General features: G+C 57.7%; 1 protein-coding gene across 1 annotated transcript in view; it reads right to left on the reverse strand.

The window, feature by feature from the left end:
- LOC137150787 (G protein-coupled receptor kinase 5-like) overlaps nucleotides 1-19,151 on the reverse strand; it is a 52,475-nt gene that overhangs the window by 13,023 nt on the left and 20,301 nt on the right. The window contains exons 2-3 of the mRNA XM_067544841.1: nucleotides 9,614-9,709; nucleotides 5,098-5,210 (exon numbers count right to left, since the gene is read on the reverse strand). Of these exons, the coding sequence (XP_067400942.1) occupies nucleotides 5,098-5,210; nucleotides 9,614-9,709 (209 nt within the window). The remainder of the gene's footprint in view (nucleotides 1-5,097; nucleotides 5,211-9,613; nucleotides 9,710-19,151) is intronic.

Below are 19,151 nucleotides of genomic sequence, written 5' to 3' on the forward strand. Positions count from 1 at the left end.
CATAGCCCCACTTTATAGATAGGGAACTGAGGCACCAATCGGTTAAGTGACTGGACCAAGATCACACAGTGAGTGAGTGGCAGCGGCTGAAATAAAATCTAGTGGGCCACACACCAGCACTAGCCACATTTCCTCCCAGGGCAGGAACTGGAACCCAGGAGTCCGGACTCCCAGTCCCCTGATTTAACCCACTAGATCGCAAGTCTGCTCCCAGGGCGAGCAACTCCCAGTCCCCACTGCTTAAATCCTCTAGCCCCCCTTCCCCGGGGAGCCGGCAGTTCAGCCATGGACACAAGATGAGTCCAGGAGCTCTCTGGCGGCAGTGCCGCGGCTGAGCTGCACAGCCCAGGGGCGGCACGCCTCACGGGCCCTCACACCATTTCCCTCCCCACCCCACATGCGACGTTTCCCACCAGCCAGCCTCGTAAAGGGAGCAGCCCACAACAAACAGCAAGTCAGCTCAGCCCGCAAGGGCACCCGGGCACGCAGCCTCAGAGCCAGCGTGCCAAGAGAAACACGCCCAGTGAAGACAGACCAGCCCACTGGCTCCTGGCGTCCCCTGCCAAGAGTGAGTCCCAGGGGCCAGCACTGCAGGTGGGAGCCCACGGGCCCTCGGTAATGCCACACTGGATTTCCCAACACGACACACAGCAGAGCCAGCTCCACCAGCCCGCCGTGCAGATCGCTCACAACCGGGGCAGGATGAGCGTGCACTGCAGGGGGTTCGGAGAAAACCCAAGCCCTGCAGTTTCTCTTTCATTCAGCCTAAAGAGAAGCCTGCCCGGGGGATCAAGCCCGCGCAGTACCAGTTGATGCAGGAGTTGCCCTGTCCTGCACCAGTTCCATAGGACACAGCCTCGTACACACTGCAGCTGCTGCACGCAGTTTCCTCTTCGCTATATGCCAGACTAGATCAGTGGAGCATCTTGTGTCCCCCCATCCCTCATGCCTTCCAGAGCAGGTGAAATCTCACCCCGCCACCTGGGCAATGCACTGAGCTGGGCCACAAAGCCCCCCCGGGGACCGACAGCCAGCTGGACTCCCGCTCCGCTCTGCAGGGCCAGGACCTCGGTGATGGCTGTGTGACCTGGCCAGCTGCAAAGCTCCAACACTGCTAGGGGAACAAGGAACAGGGCCTCTACCCTGCGGCCAGGAGGAGGAGCTCAGAAGTCCAGGTCAGGCCTGGCCTGCACACAAAGCTGCCCCCGTTTACCTCACGGAGCAATTTCAAGCTGAGCAAGAGAAACCGGTGCCAAACCCTGTGTGGGGACACAGACGTCGATTTAAACCTGTTTCTAACAATTTAGCCTGATGTGGTCAATTTCCAGGCATAAGCTAATCTGAACTAGCTGGTTTTAAACAAACACCAGCGTGTCCACACTGGGGCTCACCCAGGTTTGACTAAACTGGTTTGAGTTTACCCCAATTCAATCTGTGTGTTTGGACACAGCTCCCAAACCGGTGGACCCCCCCCCCCACAGAGCAAGCAAACGACCCCCACTGGGCATTAAAATCCTCTCACAGCTGCTCCACGTCACCCCCCCCCGCTGGGTTTGGATTTTGGGTTGCCATATTTCCGCTCCCCCCTCCCGTCTCCACCCACTAGGCGCAACCTATTGGCAGAGTTACTCTCTTCTAACTCATCAGCGCCCTTGGAACCCGTGCAGGATTTCACACCACCCCCGACACCCTGGGGGTCACTTGAAACCCAACAGCCAGGAGTCCAAAAAAAAAAAAAAAGGTTCTTCAACCACTGAAAAGAAAAACCAAGAGGCAGGCAGGCGTAAGTGAGGCCCTAGATAGGAAACAGCCTCCGCAGCTTGCCAGTGTCTGTAATGCACTGCCTTGCTTTCCGGCCTTCGCTGGAACCTCTCAGAGCTCAACCCCTCCTTCCAGCTCCCCTCTGCCACAGTGCTCAGGGGAACTGCTGCCCTTCCATGGACAGTGACTCCCTGCGTGTCCCCTTGTGCTCCCCCAGCTGCTGTTCTGGGCACCTGTTGTCCCTTGTCCTGGGTTAGATGGTACAAGCTGTGGGGCAGAGGCTGCGCATGTGCTGCGTGCGTATGACCCCAGGGCAATGGGGCCCCACCCCATCACAAATACTAACAGCGTGAAAACGGGACCGTCTTCCTGGAGACGGTGCTTTGAGAGCGCTCCCTGATCTCACGACAGAACTCCACGCCCTCAGAGTCACGCAGCCTCATGCACGAGCCCAGAGCCCACCTGTGTAACGCCAGGCTGCGTGGCATGGGAGGCATGCAAAAGCAGCGCAGACCTGGAGCATAGCCACGAAGAGAACCCCACTGCAGTGGGGTGGCGGGGAGAGGAGGAGGGATCAGCCCTGGTTTGCAGGCTTCTTACAGACAAACAGGGCACGGGGGAGGCTTTCCAGCACCTTTAGCGATGAACCTTTAGCGGTTGTTAGCTTCTCTGTCGTTTCCAACAAGCCTGGAGGGCACTGAGCGCGCTCTGAAGAAAGAGACGCAGGTCGCAAAGGGCTGAAGTGCTCACACGCCCTTTGTATATAGCTGCCAGGCAAGCCAGGGACACGTCCAAGTGAAATCAGAGCAGCGTACGCCCTGACACTAAGGAGCGTCTGGTCCTCCCCTGGGTGCTAGACACTGCTCTGGCAACACACCCAGCCCAGAGAGTGGCCAGAAGAGAATTTTCCCAAGTGCAGAAGTGTAGGAGACATCTCTGTAGTGCTGTGCTCAAAGCCCACCCCTCCCAACCCCCCCCCCGGCTGCACCAAAGAGAATCTGACCTCGTGATTGTAAAAACAGAGCAGCTGGGAGAGAGCACGCAGCGCTCCACGCCCATCCGACGACGGAGAACTGCAGCCCACTCACCAACGCCCACCGCACCGGGGTCAGAGAGCCAGAGACAGAGAAATCAGGATGCTGCTCTTCCAAGTTCAGGAGGAGATTCCACAGTCTGGACTGCCTGGAGTTTTCCCAGGGATGGTCTCTCAATCCACAGCCAATGGATGGGGCAAGATGGGGCGGGCCATAGTTTGTGAAACTTCTCTAGTTCACAGTTCCGATAGCATGCCCAGAGTCAGAGTGACCCAGACTGACTCCAGATCAGCTTCAAAGAGACTCTGCCCATTGATCCTACACTCAAACCAAGCGTTCTCCGCTCTGCCAGCTCAGACAACAGTATCAAACAATACCAGTTTCCTACAGTGCCCTATAAGGCAAACAAATACCAGTTCTATCAGCTGTGTGGGAGAAGGATTTCCCAAACAGAGGGCCCTTCTCCGTCTATAGCAAAGAGGAAACCACACGTGAGCAGGTTCAAAACACGGTTTGTTGTTTTCCTGCCGGGGCCTTAGAACCAGAGCAGAGGCTCATGTCTTAGCCAAGATAGCTACCAGGGTGTAACACAATTCTCCAGCGTGGCTGTGCAGTAACCTTTCTCCTCTCCAGGTATGCAAGAGAACTGCCTGATAACTTGACCGCCCCCTGGTACACAGCCATGCTTAAACCTGACCTGCCAGGTCCCTGGCGTTCCAGTGCAGGGGCTGCGAGCGGGCCACTCGCCTGATTTCCACTGCTGCAGTGGTGTGAAAGAGAAGAGACAAATCACAGCTGGGTGAAGGACAGGGGAAAATTTCACCAAGACTTAACTGAAAATTTTCTCCCCATTTTAACTGGTAAAATTTGGATGAGAAACTCCACTGACACATCAAAATATACATGCTTCGTTTTCAAAATCTAAATCACCACCTTGAATCGCAACGAACGAGGAGCCCGTGCAGACTTGAGGTGTAGAAGGCGCACGCACATACGAATGAGACTGGCTTGGGAGGAAACCTATTGCTCTTTCGGCTCACAAGAGAGGCAGGAGAGGAGGAGGACATTAAAGGGAAGGACAGCGGTGGAAGCGGGAGCTGGAATATCCTGCAGAATTTTACTAGCTGGAGACAAACGGATTTGTAGGTGGAGACACGGAAGAGCCCTACTAGGTACGGACAGCCTTTGGCTTTGTTACATTCCTGCACTACCCAACCACCACTAGACCCACTTCGGTTTGAGGAGTTTTTATATAAATTACTTAGGTGAGCAAGAAAAAATTTTTTTCTTTAAATCTTCCATAAGCTCAAAGAGCCTCGCACAAGGCCAGGATTGTTTTTCAGGCACGTGTTTCCCATTAAACACCCGTACGACTGAATCGGCTTTTCTGCCACTCAGATGCATCAAGATTGTGCAAAAAAGGGAAAATGCCTCATTTTTTTGTACACCAGCTTGAATTGCTGGCAGAGCTGGCTGCTTCCTCCAACAGAGAGCGAGATTTTCCCCTGACCTGAACCAAATGGGACTCAGCAAACTCCTCTTAGTCTGAAGGGCAAAAGCTCCATCAGTTACATAAACAACTTGGTAATGGGAAACACAGATCATTTTATGAGGCTTACGTTTTCTATTAAACAGCATCTAAAATTGCCTCCTGGCCTCAGAAGAGTCTAACAGCAGATGCACATGGATTTCAGATCAGAACTTCGAGTTAGCGAACAAAAAAGCCCAAACCTTCTGGCGTGACCCAGAGTGAAACCTGGCTCTGCAGGACAGACCATGCTTCCAGAACCAGAAAACGTCTGAAGGGGGAAAAAAGAACCCTTGGAAACACTAAACTAGTATTTCACAAGAAGGGCTGACTTCAGTTACACGTTATCTGGATGCAATCTTTGCATGGTTGCCTTAGAAAGTGCTGTGAAATGCACTCCCCCTACTGCACCGCTGTTTAGGGCGCACTTTAGTAATTTCATTTTCTCCTATGTCTAAGAAGCCACTTGTCCATCATGACCACCTAACAGACTTCCAGCTCCCAGACCATAGATCAGCCTGGTGTCACCCCAATGCTTTCCATTTGCTAGATCCCTCCTCATCCCCTCGACGGAGCAAACCCAGGGCTCCCAACACTCCATACAGCAAGCGTCATCCCACTTGCAATCAATGCATGAGAGACATCCCTCGGGCCGCTATCTTCCCAAACCCTAACGTAGGCCATGAACACTGGCAGGTTGCCCCGGGTTCAAACTGCACCCTCACCTGCCCCGAGAGAACCAGAGTCCCCGGCTGGAGACGAGCGGGTTCTTACCACAGCGTCCAGGAAGCGGATGCAGCGCAGCAGCTCCGGCCGCCTCTCGCAGAACTGGCGGAAGAGCAGCCGGCCGATGGGCTGCTTGTCACACAGGCTGCTGTAGTCCCTTTCTGGAAAAGAGAGCAAAGGAGGAAATAAGACAGAAGCACGGCTTCTGCACTTACAACCGTCTGCACCTGCACCGGCCCGTTCCGCAGACAACCCCGTGCCACACGCCAGAAATCATCTCATGGGCCGACGGGCCTTCCCAGCCCGTAACCCTGCACAGCTCTGCTCCCAACGCACAGGATCCTGCAGCTCACTGATGCAGGCTCCACAAATCAAGTACCGCTGCGTAAGGCGACAGGGCAACCAAGCAGTGGGAGGAGAGCCACCGCCTTCTGCTTCTAAAGCACCCCTAGCCACTCTCCTGTGCCCGCCGGGATTGCCTTTCGAGCTGGGAGAGACGGGAGTGCGGCTGCTGGCTGGCGGGTCATGCAGAGCAGCACTGTGACTGTGCGGGTGAGCCCCGCGCTGAGGCAGAGCTATGGGGATGTCCACAGGTCTCCTCCCAGGCCTGGGCCCCACCCACACAGAGTCTCCGGACTCAGCTGACTGTTGGCCCCTGCGCAGCCCGCGGTGAGAAGGCTCCCAAAGCAGGAATTGTTCCCCAGCGGGCTGGGCGTGGAGCACCTGCACGTCACTGCACTGGCTTAGAGGAACGGACGGGCGAGGGTTAAACGCCGACTTGCACAAGCTGCACCGGTCACTGGAGCCTGACCCGACACTGCACAGCATGGCTGGGATTTCTAGGGGCCCAGCTCCTCCACGCAGTGTATGCCCCCTACAGCTCCCTTTCCCACCTCAGCGGCCTCTTCTCGGGTCCTCTGGCCTCCCAGACGCTTGGGTGTGTCTACGCTAGGGCAGGCCCTGCTGCAACTCTCTCCAGAGCACGCACGGGGCTCACAGGGCAGAGAGTTCTCATGCGTCTCTCCTGGGGAGGGTGAAAGGGGCCCAGCTCCGGGCTGGGCCCAGCTGCACACAACAAATTCCAGACCAAAGCCCCCCCAGCAGCTGCAAGTTGTGTGCTCTAGCGAGACTAAAACATTGCTTTCCCTCTGCGCCTCTTTTCACGGAGCTGGAAACAGCCCCCCTGGCCTCTGCCCAGCCACATTCCCAGGCCGTATAAACACACCCGCCCAGTGGTATCGCGTCCCGGCTCCCAGTGGAACCGGCGGCTGAGCGTGCATTAGGAGAAGAGTCACTGACGTCTCCTAGGGAGCATGGGAGAAGGACAGGCTTATCTCAGACACCACTTCCTCTGCTCAGCTCCGGCTTCCCAAGAACGTGGGGACAATGCCGCCACCCCCACCCGTGCAGAGACAGCAGCTGAGAGGGAAAGTGCCCTACTGAGCAGGGCTAGTTTTCTCCTCGAGTCCAGCCCAGGAGCGCCTGGGATGCTAGGGAAGCTCCTGGCCTGTGAGCTGGAAGCTCGTCCTTCCTTCGCCAGGAGAAGTGCCAGGTCTGCGCCTAACGGTGACTGTTGATGTCACCCCACAATAAATCCCATTAGCAGAGGGTCTGGCCCGTGCATGGCAAAGTGCCCGCTGCCCTCCAGGGAGCCATTGTGCGCCACCCTCATCGATCGAGGTGGATGCTCCCCATCTACCTCCTCGTGTCGCTATTGCCGCCCTGGGGGAAGGCCCCAGAGCAGCGAGGGGCAGGCTTCCTGAACGATTCAGACTTGGGGCAAAAACTGCACTGAGGCCATGGGCAGATGATCCCGGCCAGAGTAAGGAGCAGGTCTGTCCTGATTGCATTACATCGATCAGCTGCCTTTGATACTGCTGACCGGGAGCTTTCACAGGCCACCCAGAGGTTACTAACGGAGTAAGAGAAACTGCCCACCCCCTGTTCTAACCATTAGCCCCCACTCCTCTTCCAGCGCTGGGGACAGAACCCCGGAGTCCCAGCACCCAGGTCACTAACCCTGAGGCTATGCTTGGCTGGGGGCCAGGAAGGCTTGAGTGAGGGGCTGACTTTCAGAGCCAGCAGACAGGCAGGCAGCTCCCAGCAACAAAAAGACACAGCCCCTTCCCTCATCACCCAGCTTCCCTCTGGGACAAGCAGCAGGTTTGACCCCAGCGTTAAAACCACGAGCCTCTCCTGCTTTGAGCTACAGGGTAACTTCTGTAACTGGCAGCTGTAGTAGACCCTTATCCTTTCACGCAGTCTAGTTACTAGAGAGGGACCAAGACAGGCATTCTCACGGACACTGGCAGTCTAAGCTCAGACAGGAATCAAGTGTGGGTCACAAACCTAGATGGCAGCGAATGGGGAGCAGCAGAGTAAGTTGGGGTGGCTAATCCCCGACACATGAGCTGCTACAGCAGAGTCTAGATGCCCCAGCTGAGATCAGGGCCCTATTGTGCTAGGTGCTGTACACACACAGCGAGACAGTCCCTGCCCGAAGAGCTAACGCACTGAACTGGCAGGGGAAATTGGGCACCGAAGTTCAGCACCAGAATTAGAACCCAAGTCTCCCGACACCCAGGCCTGTGCCCGTCTGCATCCCAGTGCCTCCTGTAACACGCTCGGCACATCCACATGAGCAAGGAGACGCAGTCCCTGCCCCAGAGAGCTTGCAGTCGAAGGATACGTCTACACTGCAGGCAGAGACAACTGCAGCAGGCACTGATGGGCTGGAGCTAGCTTTGCTCAAACAACAATGGCAGCAAAGCTGCGGCAGCACGGCCCTGCCCGGGACCTGGGCAGGTTCTCGTGCAGCTAGCCAGCGCTGCCGCCTGAGCTGCCCTGCTGTTGCACTGTCACTAGCAGAGATGGCGGGGGCGAGGGGTGATCCATGCTCGTGTCATCGGGAGTGACCGTAGGAGGGGAGCTCGGCTCTGTCCCCATGGCTGCGAGAGGCAGGGCAAGCGGCTCTACTCCAGCATGCAAGGACATCAGTCTCCCCGGTCCCTCTGTCCACAGGATTCACAGCCAGGAGCAGGTCAAGTTTTGTCATAGGACAGAGTCGAGCCAGCGGCCCCTGCGGGGAGATGGACCTTCCAGCGGCGGGGCAGCCGATGCAGGGAGCGGGATTACCCGCCCATTACATATTTGCAAGAGACACAAGGGGCAAGAGTCATTCCACAGCAAACCCAGCCATGCTCCTGCCTCCCAGCTGCCCAGGGCCGGCCAGCTCCAACCCGCACAGCCTCTCCTGGCCCCTCCTGCTCTCAGCACCACAGCGCCCCGTGGAGCATCGAGGGCTCAGCACGTGCGGTGCCGACTCTCCCAAGAAAGCCCGGCTGTGGGCGCCCGATCCTCATTCTCACTTACGAGGCCCTGCCCAGGCTGTCCCGCCCTGGCTCCAGCTCCCATTACTCCTCGCGGTGCTGCTGCCTCCCCTCCTTACCCACTGCCAGCTGCATGTCTTCTGTCACCCTGCCCCTAGAGCACAGCCCCCTCTGGCACCCGGCATACAGCAACAGTCCCTCCCCAGCCTCTTCGGAGCCCCCTGCTCGTGTTTCTCAGGTGCTCCTGGAGTGCCCAGCCTTTGGTCAGGGGACACATCTCTCTGGGCGTACACGGTGCCCTGGAGCGTACGCAGTGACCCTGCCGCACGCCTGCTGCCATTGTGGGGACGAGCACTGTGCTGTGCAAATACTGTTCAACTACCAGCTCCCCAAGACCTCCCGAGAGTCACACGGGACCTGACCCAGCAGGAGGCGCAAGGGAAAGACCGAACCCCCACTGCAGACTCGGGAAGGAAGCTCCAGGGAGGCTGCACCCCATGGAGGCTGGCTGCACCCAGCCAGTTGATTGTCTGTGCTAAGTGCAGCTCCCTATAACCCCCTAAGGGCACCCCAAACCCTGCCCACGAAGGGCCAGGCTAGCCAGTGCCACTTGTCAGGATGCCTGAGCAGAGCACCGGGCCTGGGACTCGCACAGGGAACGCTGCAGCTTTGTCTCCCGACACCAAACACCCTGTGTCTGCCCTGAGCGAGGTGCCTCTTTCCTCCCCGCCTACGCTTCCGCCCCCCACTCCATACACACCCAGTGAGGGCGCGCGCCTGGGGAGTAGCGCCCAGCTGTCTGCAGACGGGGCAGGTGTCCTAGCTGCATGCAGCCAACGCACGGCCTCTCCAGCAGCAGTTAGTAGCAAGGGCCTTGACCCTTTTCCTGCCTCCCTGCCCCACCCTTCTCCGCCTCCAGATAAGCATCTCTCCTCCCCGCTGGCAGGAAATGATCACAGCCTTTGTTGTCAAACCTAAGAACCAGAGCATGGGGCTCTCCGTGGGCCTACTACAGTGCCACCCTGGCTCTCTCGGCCTCTCTGCTGAGCCAGACGGGAAGCAGGGGTGCAGAGCACAGCTCGGTGTCCCTGCACGCTCCCTTTCTTCCCCACCGGCCTATACCGGCTCGCTCACAGCGCAAGCAGGTTTTGCCAGTTCTTGCAACACAATCTCTGTACAAGGCTCATCTCGCCGGCCTGCTCCGGGGAGCAGCCGGACTGCGGTTCGCCGCTTACCCAGGCCTTTCCGGAGGTCATCACACTGGCTGATGTGTGGGAATCTGAGGATCAATTTCCATTTCTTACTCCTCCCTTTCCGCTTCCCTCCGCCTCCTGCAAGGGACAGAGAAGGGTGCAGGGGAAGGAGAAATTAATGCGGAGACACCGACGGTTGTAATTAGAGGCTAGACACCGAAGGGACAGGCACAGGCAGGAACCTGCCCCAAGTACTCAGGCAGGAGGAACAGCATGCGTGGCATTGGGAGAGTAACGCTTCACCCTCCAAGCAAGGGCTCGCTGCATCGTTAAACCAGTGCTCACAGCCCCCCAGAAGAGGTGGGGGAGAATACCATCCCCGGGGGAACCTGACGTGCAGAGAGGAGAAGGGTCTTGGCCAATGCGGGGCCCAGAACCCAGTTTGAGACACCGAGAGCAGGTGGTGCCCGTTCTCAGCAGTTTTTACATGACCCCTCTTCCCCCCACTTAGCTCTGCGGTTTTCCCTCCCCGCCTCACTTGCGCCCATCACTGCCACAAGCCCTGTTTTCCTAGCCCCACTGGCATCCCCTTCTGTCCCAGTTCTGCCAGGCTAGCAGGGGCTTTGGAGAGGGCTAGAGGGACTGACTCAAGTCACCCTCTGGGAGTCGATGAAGTGGGGAGCAGTGGTCGTTCCCTTCTGCAAACGTACAGTGCCTAGCACTGCAATGCAAAGAAATAGTAAGTCCCCAAGATCCAGAGCCGGGCTCTCAGCCTGCCACGGGAGGGCCACACGCGAGCCCATCCTGCAGTGGCGCCGCAATCTCGCTTGTTATTTTAAATGCCAGCCATCTCCAGCAACAAAAGGGAGGGGGGATGTGGAATGTGCATGGGCCACAGGGAAAGGGAACGCTGCTGGATCGCACCTCTGCGAACTGAAATGTCCCGGGGGGGGACGCGGCAGAAGACAGCCCTAAGGGATGTTCCCAGCTGACGCAGCACCCCCACGCATCCTGAGCTTTAGAACTGCAGCATTCTGGATTCCTTCGTTACGGCGTGCCCCTCCGTTCCCCCAGCTGGCATGGCAGCAGAGCCAGGGGCTGCACACAGCACGCTGCTTCATCCTGAAGAAGGCATGCCACCGCGAGCCTGCCCCACCCCGGCTGGGTCCAAGAGAAAGGGAGGCCAGGGCTGCAGAGCGGCACAGACCAGCTGGCCAGGGGCAGGCATCTGCCCCTTGAGCCAGCCAGGCATCTTAGCAGCAGCTCCAGGGCCTGCCCTGCATTGCTCCCAGCTAGCGTGGGTGCCGTGCTCATTGCACAGCTGGCTCTCGGAGGACACGGCGGCTGCAGCCTTGCAGAAGTGAATGGTGCGCTGGAGGGCAGCCCAGGTTGGCTTTTGTACTGGTACAGCATGGCCCACCCTGCCAGCAGACCTCATCCTGCCCTAGACAGCCCCAGGGGGCTCACACACCATGGCACATTCAGTCCTTGGCCTTGCTACTGAGTCTGCAGACCGGCAGCAGCTCAATGCCAACGGTGACATCGGCAGGGAGGAGTAAACCTCACGGGCACGTCACACTGGGCGATGACAGCTCCCAGCCCATCCCCCAGGAACAGAGCTGGCGGGGGAAATGGAAAACTGTCAACCAAAAACCCGTAAGTCTTCCAGAAATTCTGCAAAGGATTTTCCCCACCAACTCTGCTCACTAGCCAGTTTGTGGTTACAACCGACAGAAACAGGGAAAGAAGGCGGCAAACCCCTGGACGCAGGTGAAGGGAATGAGCTTTGGGCAGCCTTCAGGATCCTGGAACGGTTTCTACGGACTCTCTCTCCGTGGGCCGCGCGCACACATGCCCTTCACTGCTGAAGCGCTGACATCAGCATTCGTTCCGGCTGCTCAGGACTGGTCGTGAGCCAATAACAATCTCGAACGTTGACCAGCTGCCATCTAAAAGTCCAGTGACGTCAAGGTGAGCCAACAGGAAGCCAGGACCTTGCCACGATGCTGCTTGACAGAGTCCCGGGGCCTGGTCTGCAGAGTCCCGGCCAAAGGCCCCGGAGGGCCCATGTTTCACCAAGCCCTCTAGGGAGCTGGTCAGACAGAACTTCCTGCTGTAATCAATCCACTTCCTCACGCATGAATAGGGTGAACGTCAGAGAGCTGGAAGCGGGCAGCAGGGCAGTCCCGGCAGTAAATACCAGGCAGGAATGTTACACCAGCTTCTGCTGCTGTATTTATTTGCCTCCCTCCGTTTCCAGCCAACGGGGCTGTGCGCGGCAGACACACCGGCCGGAAGAAGGTTCCCTATCGCTCCAGTCCAGTGTGCTTTCATAGCACCTCCGGGACCTGGGGAAAACCGAGCACTCCACAGCTTCCGAGTTAACCTTTGGGGTGGGCTGAAGAGGGATATTTAGGAAATGTATCTAGCTTCCACCACAGAGGGAAAGATGTGGCAGCAGAGCAATCTGCGATGGGACGTGCAGGGTGGCTGCTATGGGCAGTTTTATCCTTCCCAGTCTCGTTACCACACTCAGCGTTTCACGCTGCGCACTGGGACACTGCCCATCGGGGATACACACAGCGGAGATCAACCAAGAGACAGCCAGGCAGCAAACCAGGGCCACAGGGGCGAGCTTGGCGTGCCGGAGGGTGACATTAGAGCAGGACTTTGTGTGCAACTAAGTAGGGACAGGAATAAACCGACCAACCAAATCCAACAAACAATAAACACCCCCCGTCTTTCCTGGGCAGTCATCCGGCCCTTTATTTCTGCAGCCTCCGGAAACCATCGCAGCTGCTCCCCCGGAGCTGACCCCACGCCAGGGCAGCGCATCACGTTCGGCAACAGGTGGCAAGCAGCATGCAGGAGATGGAGGGTTTGCAGGAGTCCTGGTCTCATCCCGGGCACAGAGGCTCGGGGAGGGCGATTAGGGTGGAGGAGAACAAGGCCCCGCTTGCTGTCTGGCTGGGGACGCCCGCTCACACTCAGCTTCTGGGATCGCAGCTCGGGCACTGGCTGCACCCGGAGAGTTTCTACTTTGGAAGGGGCAAGGAGCCTGCGGGTGGCTTCTGTGAAGTGCTCAGCACTGGGGCGGAGGGGTCAGCTGGAGACACGTTCCCAGGCAGCTGTGTTCAAGTACAACTGTGAAGAGCCTGGCCGAGACTCTCCCCTGAGCAGGCGAAGCAGCTTTTGTATCAGTAACGTCCTTGCTGGCTTGATTGAGGCCACTTGGCACGCTGCAAGGAGCGGTGAGCTGCGTGGCCGGACTCCTCCCTGCTACAGCAGACGCGCAGCCAGGCCAGGTTCCAAGCAGAGCCTTCGGGCCCTGGGAGATTGTCTCTGCAGATGCAGCTGGGAGCCCAGTGCCACGGCAGAGATGTCACACCTCGATTCGTGCTGGACGGGGCCAGCCACACTGGGAACAGATCTCACAGCAGCGGGATGGCCGCATCTCCCCTCAGCCCTGCTTAGAAGGACAGCATCATTCAGTGCTAATGGCACCCACACTCTTCTGGTGGCAGCCAGACAGAGCAGAGGTCCCAAGGTAGCCACTAGCAGAGCAGATCCAGATCAGCCTCCATGACCCGTGCCAGCATGACCCCCTCTCGGTCAAGAGGAGCTTCCCGCTGGGACTTGCTGTTGTACCAGCCTCGTGGGGGGAAGGCCTAGCAAGTCCTGCACGTGGGAAGGAGGCGACTGGGGCTCTGCAGGAGCTGGTGCAGGCAGCGGCACCCCCTGCGGTCCAAGGATATGGATTCTACACCCAGCCTGGGCTCTTTGAATTGCAATCACACAGTGCAAAGCCCTGGGGGAGACGTGCTGCAAGCGCACAGGACACTGCTCTGGCCTTTGCCAGCCCCACCAGTTACTACGCTGCCCCTAAAACGGAGACAGAGAAGGATGCAGCTGGCCCAGGCCAGAGACCCAAGGAAGAGAGACGCCACCGTTTGCTTTACCCCTTGGGGCCAAGGGGCTCCTGTCTCTCTCCCCCTCTGCTGCCTTTCAGCGCCTTCGGACTCCTGGCTAAGGAGAAGGCCATGCTGTGCTAGGCTAGCCTGGGGCTTTCAGCCCACCCCGAAGAGCCAATGTCTCAGCCGGCTGCCGAGAGCTTCCCAGGGGCACAGAACGCCCCTGGCCAGCACTGGGCCCCCAGCCCTGCCCGTCACAGACACTGGAGGCACCATGGATCCCTCCCAGGCCCCACGAGCCTTCTGGGGCCGAGCAGACCAACGGTGGAATTCCAAGGGCCTGCAAACGCCCCTGCTCCAGTGTTGCTGTGTACATGACGGTTGCCACGGCGAAGAGCAGCTGATTTGCTGTCAAGCGGTTGCATGGCAATTAGTGCTCCTTAATGTGGAATCCCCTGATCCATGTGACCCAGCAACTGGCTTCCTGCTCCCCGTCCCGCTCCGGAGTGCCTGAGGCCACGCCGGATCTCCCAGCAGCCTCTCTTTTACCCTAGGCCGCTGAACTCAGCTCAGCCAGGGCTGGGCGCCTGGGGGCCACACCAGCTTTGCATAATGACGTGGGGGACAGACCAGAGGTGCAGCCCAGACCGCCGCTCCCAGCATGCAGTGCTTCTGCGAGGCCTCCTCTTGGGTCTTTGCAAGGCCCTGCCACCCAGACTGTGAGCAGGAGCCTCTTCCGTACCCCACGGCCGCCCCGCTCCGAGCTTTTCCCCTGCAGACAACTTGCCCTGACGCTAGGCCTCCAAAAGGAGCACACAGGTGAATCCCACACGTGCCAGGCCCCTCTTTAGCAGCCAGGGTTTTCCAAGCACCCGGCACTCCCCCGGGAGCCGACGGGAGCCATGCCTGCTCCTCATCTGGGAGGACAGGGCCCAGGCTGTTCCTCCAGTGCCCTCTGCTAGCAGCACGGCTACGCTTCCCCACAACGCTGCAAACACGAGGGAGAGACGGCAGCGTACCTGCCCAAAACGCAACGGGGAATTTGCCTGCCCAGCCCCTCCCTGCCTGGCACTGTGCTGCTGAAGAAGCTGTTTAATATGGATTATTAAAGTGAGAAGGCCTCGGATGATCTGGCTAACTGCCCACTTTCCCATGTGGGTTTATTTCTTTATCTTCTTTTATAGACTTCTGTGAGCTAATAATTCTCTAACCAGGAAGCCTCAGGCACCCTGGATGTTACTGACGTTTAACTGTGGTGTTTTCCGGATTGCAGCATGCATGGTGGCTCCAGAAAAATAAATTAACCCATGTCAGAAATTCTGCAGACATTTGGTATTCAGACTCAGCAGGAAAGAGCTGGAGTTCCCCTTCAAAACCTTGCCAAACACCACAAGGAATTGTCTCATCATTAGTATTGCAGTGGCAGCCTATGGCCCCAGCTGAGATCAGGGCCCCACGGTGCTAGGTGCTGTACACACATATTGTAAGAGAAGCCAAATAAATTAACTGAGAGTTTCAGGTTATTGTACCTCACTGGAAAAAAAGCAATGCAGGTTTGTGTGCACGCATGAAGATGTGTTACAGAAGCAGAATTTTGCTCCCCGACAGCTTTTTGGTGCCATGTCTGCTGCTGCTTAAGCGAACAGGAATCACCAGCAAGAGGAAACGTGGCCGAGACAACACATAAACAGAGCACACTGTTTGCTATACAGCCGTGTGTCCAAAGAACAAAGAAGCGACTCCCACGACCAGGCCAGGTGAAGCAACAAGATTTACGAGAAGCAACTACGCAACAACCGAGCATGACCTCCCTGAGAAAGCCGGGCACAGCTCCCCAAAAGAGACTAAGAGCTAAACAAGAACTCGGCTCCCTCTTAGTGCTGAACTACAGGGATCAAACGTGGGACGAGAACCAGCAGTGCCCTTCTCAGCTCCACGGTGGAGAGGGCAGCAACCCCCTGTTTCCCCCCCACCACACGCTGAGGAGGAGTTAAGAAGTCGCAGGTCAATAAATCAAAGCACTGGCTGTTTGCTCCCACCAAGAGGTCTCACTGCGCTAGTTAAGGGTGGTCCTTGGACGGACCAAGGAGACTAAGGCAAAAGTCACAGCCTTCAGTGCCCCTTCCCAGCCGAGGCATGACAAGCTGGGACTTGTAGGCTGCACAGCTGCGTTACAGAGCAGGGCAGGTGCAGGCCAGGCTGCATAGCTCCATGGCCACTGTTTACCTAGGAGGCGGTGGCCACTCTCGGGAGGGAATGAGAGGCTGAGAAGCGCTCTCGCTGACAAGGGCAGAGGACTTCTGGAGGCTGCTGGCAAATGTCACCTGACTGACTCTTTAACCCCAAGCAGCTTTTCTGGAGCAAGTCACCATTTGATTTACTCTAGGCCCCTTGGCAGCACCTGAGTGGGGCTCGCCTGAAGCAGAGAGGTTCCCGGACTCTAGTTCTGATCACACAGGGCACATGAACTGTGAATTCTGGCCTGGGGCTTTCAGCTCTGGTTATGCACCACCTGGGCGGGTGTGTGTCTCTCCTTTAATTCGAGACCGCAAAGGGCTTTGCGTTTGCGGGTTCTTGGACAGATTTCTCCCTCTTTCACGCCGCACAGGAATCGAAACCTCCAGGCCGTTCTTCCTCCGTGTTTTAATCAAGCTCAATAACAATCTTATTAAGTGCTAGCCATACTTCATGTCTGTCGTCAGCACTAAACCATGATAAGAATGTAGCCGTCTGGACTTACAATAAAATTATTTTCCTCCATGTGTTTTAAATTGATTTGCAATAGAAAGGGCGGTGAGCGCCAGGCCTTGCCAACCAGTCACCGGTTCTTCCGCTTTTCCTTCACTTCTGTTTCGTTTTGAATTTTGCCTGGCTGTTGACGGGTGCCAGACTGATCTTCCTCCCTGGCCCATTAAGCCCCCAGCCACCTCCAAGACCTTGTCTTCACTGCTAAACACGAGCGTTAGCTCACCTGCTAACAAGGCGGTATCTGGAGAGAGACAGCACCTCAGCAAAACAGGCAAGATCAGCACTGTCGTCCCGTCCGTCCATCTGTCTGTCCCCCCCTCGCCGGGCTTGGCCTCGCCTAGTTTGCCTCAGTACAGCTCAAGTGCCTGGTCTTCCCTGGGTTTGCACGGTGGGCTAGCAGAGCACGCACTAGCGGCTACCCGAGCACAGCGCTCCTTTTCTTCGCAGGGAAGACAAGGCCTCAGACTGAGGGCCCCACTTGGTGCTGCTAGCAAATGGATCGACACTCCACCACATTTCACCCAGGGTCCGCGGAGCAGCTCCTCAGAGAGCTGAAAACAAACACCCCCCACCCCCCAAATACCACATGTAGGCCACTGCGGCTCCCGGCTGGATACAAAGCACCAGCCAGAGGCGACAGTCTCATCCCCTCATCTTACTGACGACAGGAAGTTGAAAGAGCTGGTGCAGTGACTCAGGCCTGGGCTGGCGATACCCACTGTGAAGACACGCAGCAGGAGACCAAGAGAAACTTGCATTTTTTAAACTTTCTAAAGGAAACCCCAGAACTTGGGGAAGAACACAACAGGAAGTACCATCAAAGGCTCAGCTAGGAAAATAATAAACTGTAAATTACCATCACAGCAAGAGAAATTTGTCAGCAACACACTGTGTCCTGCCCAAGAGGCATTAACTCCCCCTCTGCCCAGCTGCAAAGTCTAGCTTCAACCCTGCTGCCCTGCCTTCGCCTCTCCCCGGCAGCAACGCTCCTTGCATTCGAGGGCACATTGACCACCCCTCTTCTCAACAGGTCTGCCCGTGAAGGACAGCTCCTCACCCAGGGGGCCACCCCCGTTCCCCAAGGGCCCGGACAGCTTTCCTCCAGCAGCGTCCCAAAGGCCAACCTCACCAGTCATATGCTCTGTGCCCCTCATGGCCAGGCTCCTTGCAAACAGCCCTTCATGGTCCAGCTTCCTCTCCAAATCCTCTTTATACCGCATGGCCAACTCTTTTCTCCTCCTTCTCCAGCCACCTTCCACCTGCTCCCGTCAGGCAGCTCCCAAGCCCCCTGGCCAGTTCACGCTGCCCTCTCCCTGGCTGGCTGCCCCACAGATGCAGGCTCTAACATTCTCTCTCTTGGTTGAAACTGCTGCAGGTGCTAGGGCCAGGACTACGACACTGGACCGGAACAAGGCTCAGTGCAAGAGCATTTGATCATTAGGGCCAGTAACATTCACATCGAAGTCACCCTAGGGATCAGAGCCCTGTTGAGCGACTGTCCCTAGCCCAAAGAGCTCACCCTCTGAACCGAGAGGGTAGACGCAGGCTGGGAGGAGGGGTATTACTACCCCATATTACCGATGGGACCTGAGGCACAGTGAGATGAAGTGACTTGCCCAAGGTTAAACAGGGAATCTGTGGCAGAGCCAGCAATTGAGCTGAGTTCTCCCTGGCCCCAATCCAGTGCCTTTGCCACCTGGCCGTCCTCTCACCTTGGAAGGGATGGGCAGGGAGGATCAGTCCCTCTGCTTGATTGCAGTACAAAGGCACAGAAGTGAACCGCTGGGAAGGGACTGGAAGGTTTGCGTAGGAGCGAGACACCATCCCGCTGCCCAGCTCTGAAGGAGGTGCTGTGCAGGGGAGTGAGTACCCCACTCGGCCCCATGAGAGAGCTGGAACCATGCCCACCCCTTGCATGCAGCCCTGTGGCTCCTGGAAAGCTGCTAGCGAGCCCCTTGGCTGGAATCCCCCGCTTCAGTCCAACACGCTAGGAGGCTGCATTTCCCCGGGGGGTGGGAAGCGATGATGTCTGTCCCTCCCCTCCCGGTCAGGAGGCTCGGCTGCACCTGCGAAGTGCTAGGAAATGCTTGGACGAGCTACAGGGGACCAACATGAAGCAGAAGGGAGCTTGCTGCTGCGTTATCGAAGGTTAAAACGCAGCCTCCCCATCCCCCTGTGCACTCCTTCCAGCTCCCTCAAAATATTTACATAAGCATTAGGGCACGGTTGTAAGCCAGTCCAGCCCCTCTCGCTTTAACCCTGGCCTTTCTCCCCGAACTCTGCTCCTGCTCGCCTTCCGGGTACCACCGAGCAGAGGCGCCTTTCCTAGAGCTACGCGCCGGCTGCTGGGCCGCCACCACCAGGCGAAACTCGGCCGTGTGCTGCAGGAGGGCAGACCCACCGGATGATGGACTGATCGCAATGCTCCCTTCTGGCCTTAGCGCCTATGCAGTGTGAACACAGTGATGCACTCAGCCCTGTTCCCAGCCCCCTCTCCTGCGAAGCGTGCAGCTCAAACACCAGTGCCTGGCACCTGTGAGACAAGCACAGAGCTGCTCTCTGCCACTGACAGCCTGCAGGGAGCCCTTCGCACGGCCCAGCCCCTCTGCAGGAGAACCCGTGCCCAGCCACACACGGGGGCAGACTCAGGCCAAGGTTTGGAAGCCGATCTCTGGACATAAAATAAACACACGGCAATGATGGGGATCTCACGCCAGCGCCCCCTCAACCCCCCAGGTCTGACACCCCAAACTCCTGCATCATCTTACAGACGCAGGCAACCTGGGCAGGGCAAGCCAACCACAGCCAGACAAGTCTCAGAGCATCCTGCCTGCTGGGTAGGTTCTCTCCCACAGCCTCGTCTTCCCCACCCTGCAGGGGCTCCACCTGGGCTCCCCCTATTCCACTGCAGGGAGAACAGA

This window comes from Emydura macquarii, unplaced genomic scaffold (genome assembly GCF_026122565.2).
Source record: "Emydura macquarii macquarii isolate MOO-44397 ecotype Brisbane River unplaced genomic scaffold, CSIRO-AGI_Emac_v2 contig_201, whole genome shotgun sequence".
NCBI lineage: Eukaryota > Metazoa > Chordata > Testudines > Chelidae > Emydura > Emydura macquarii.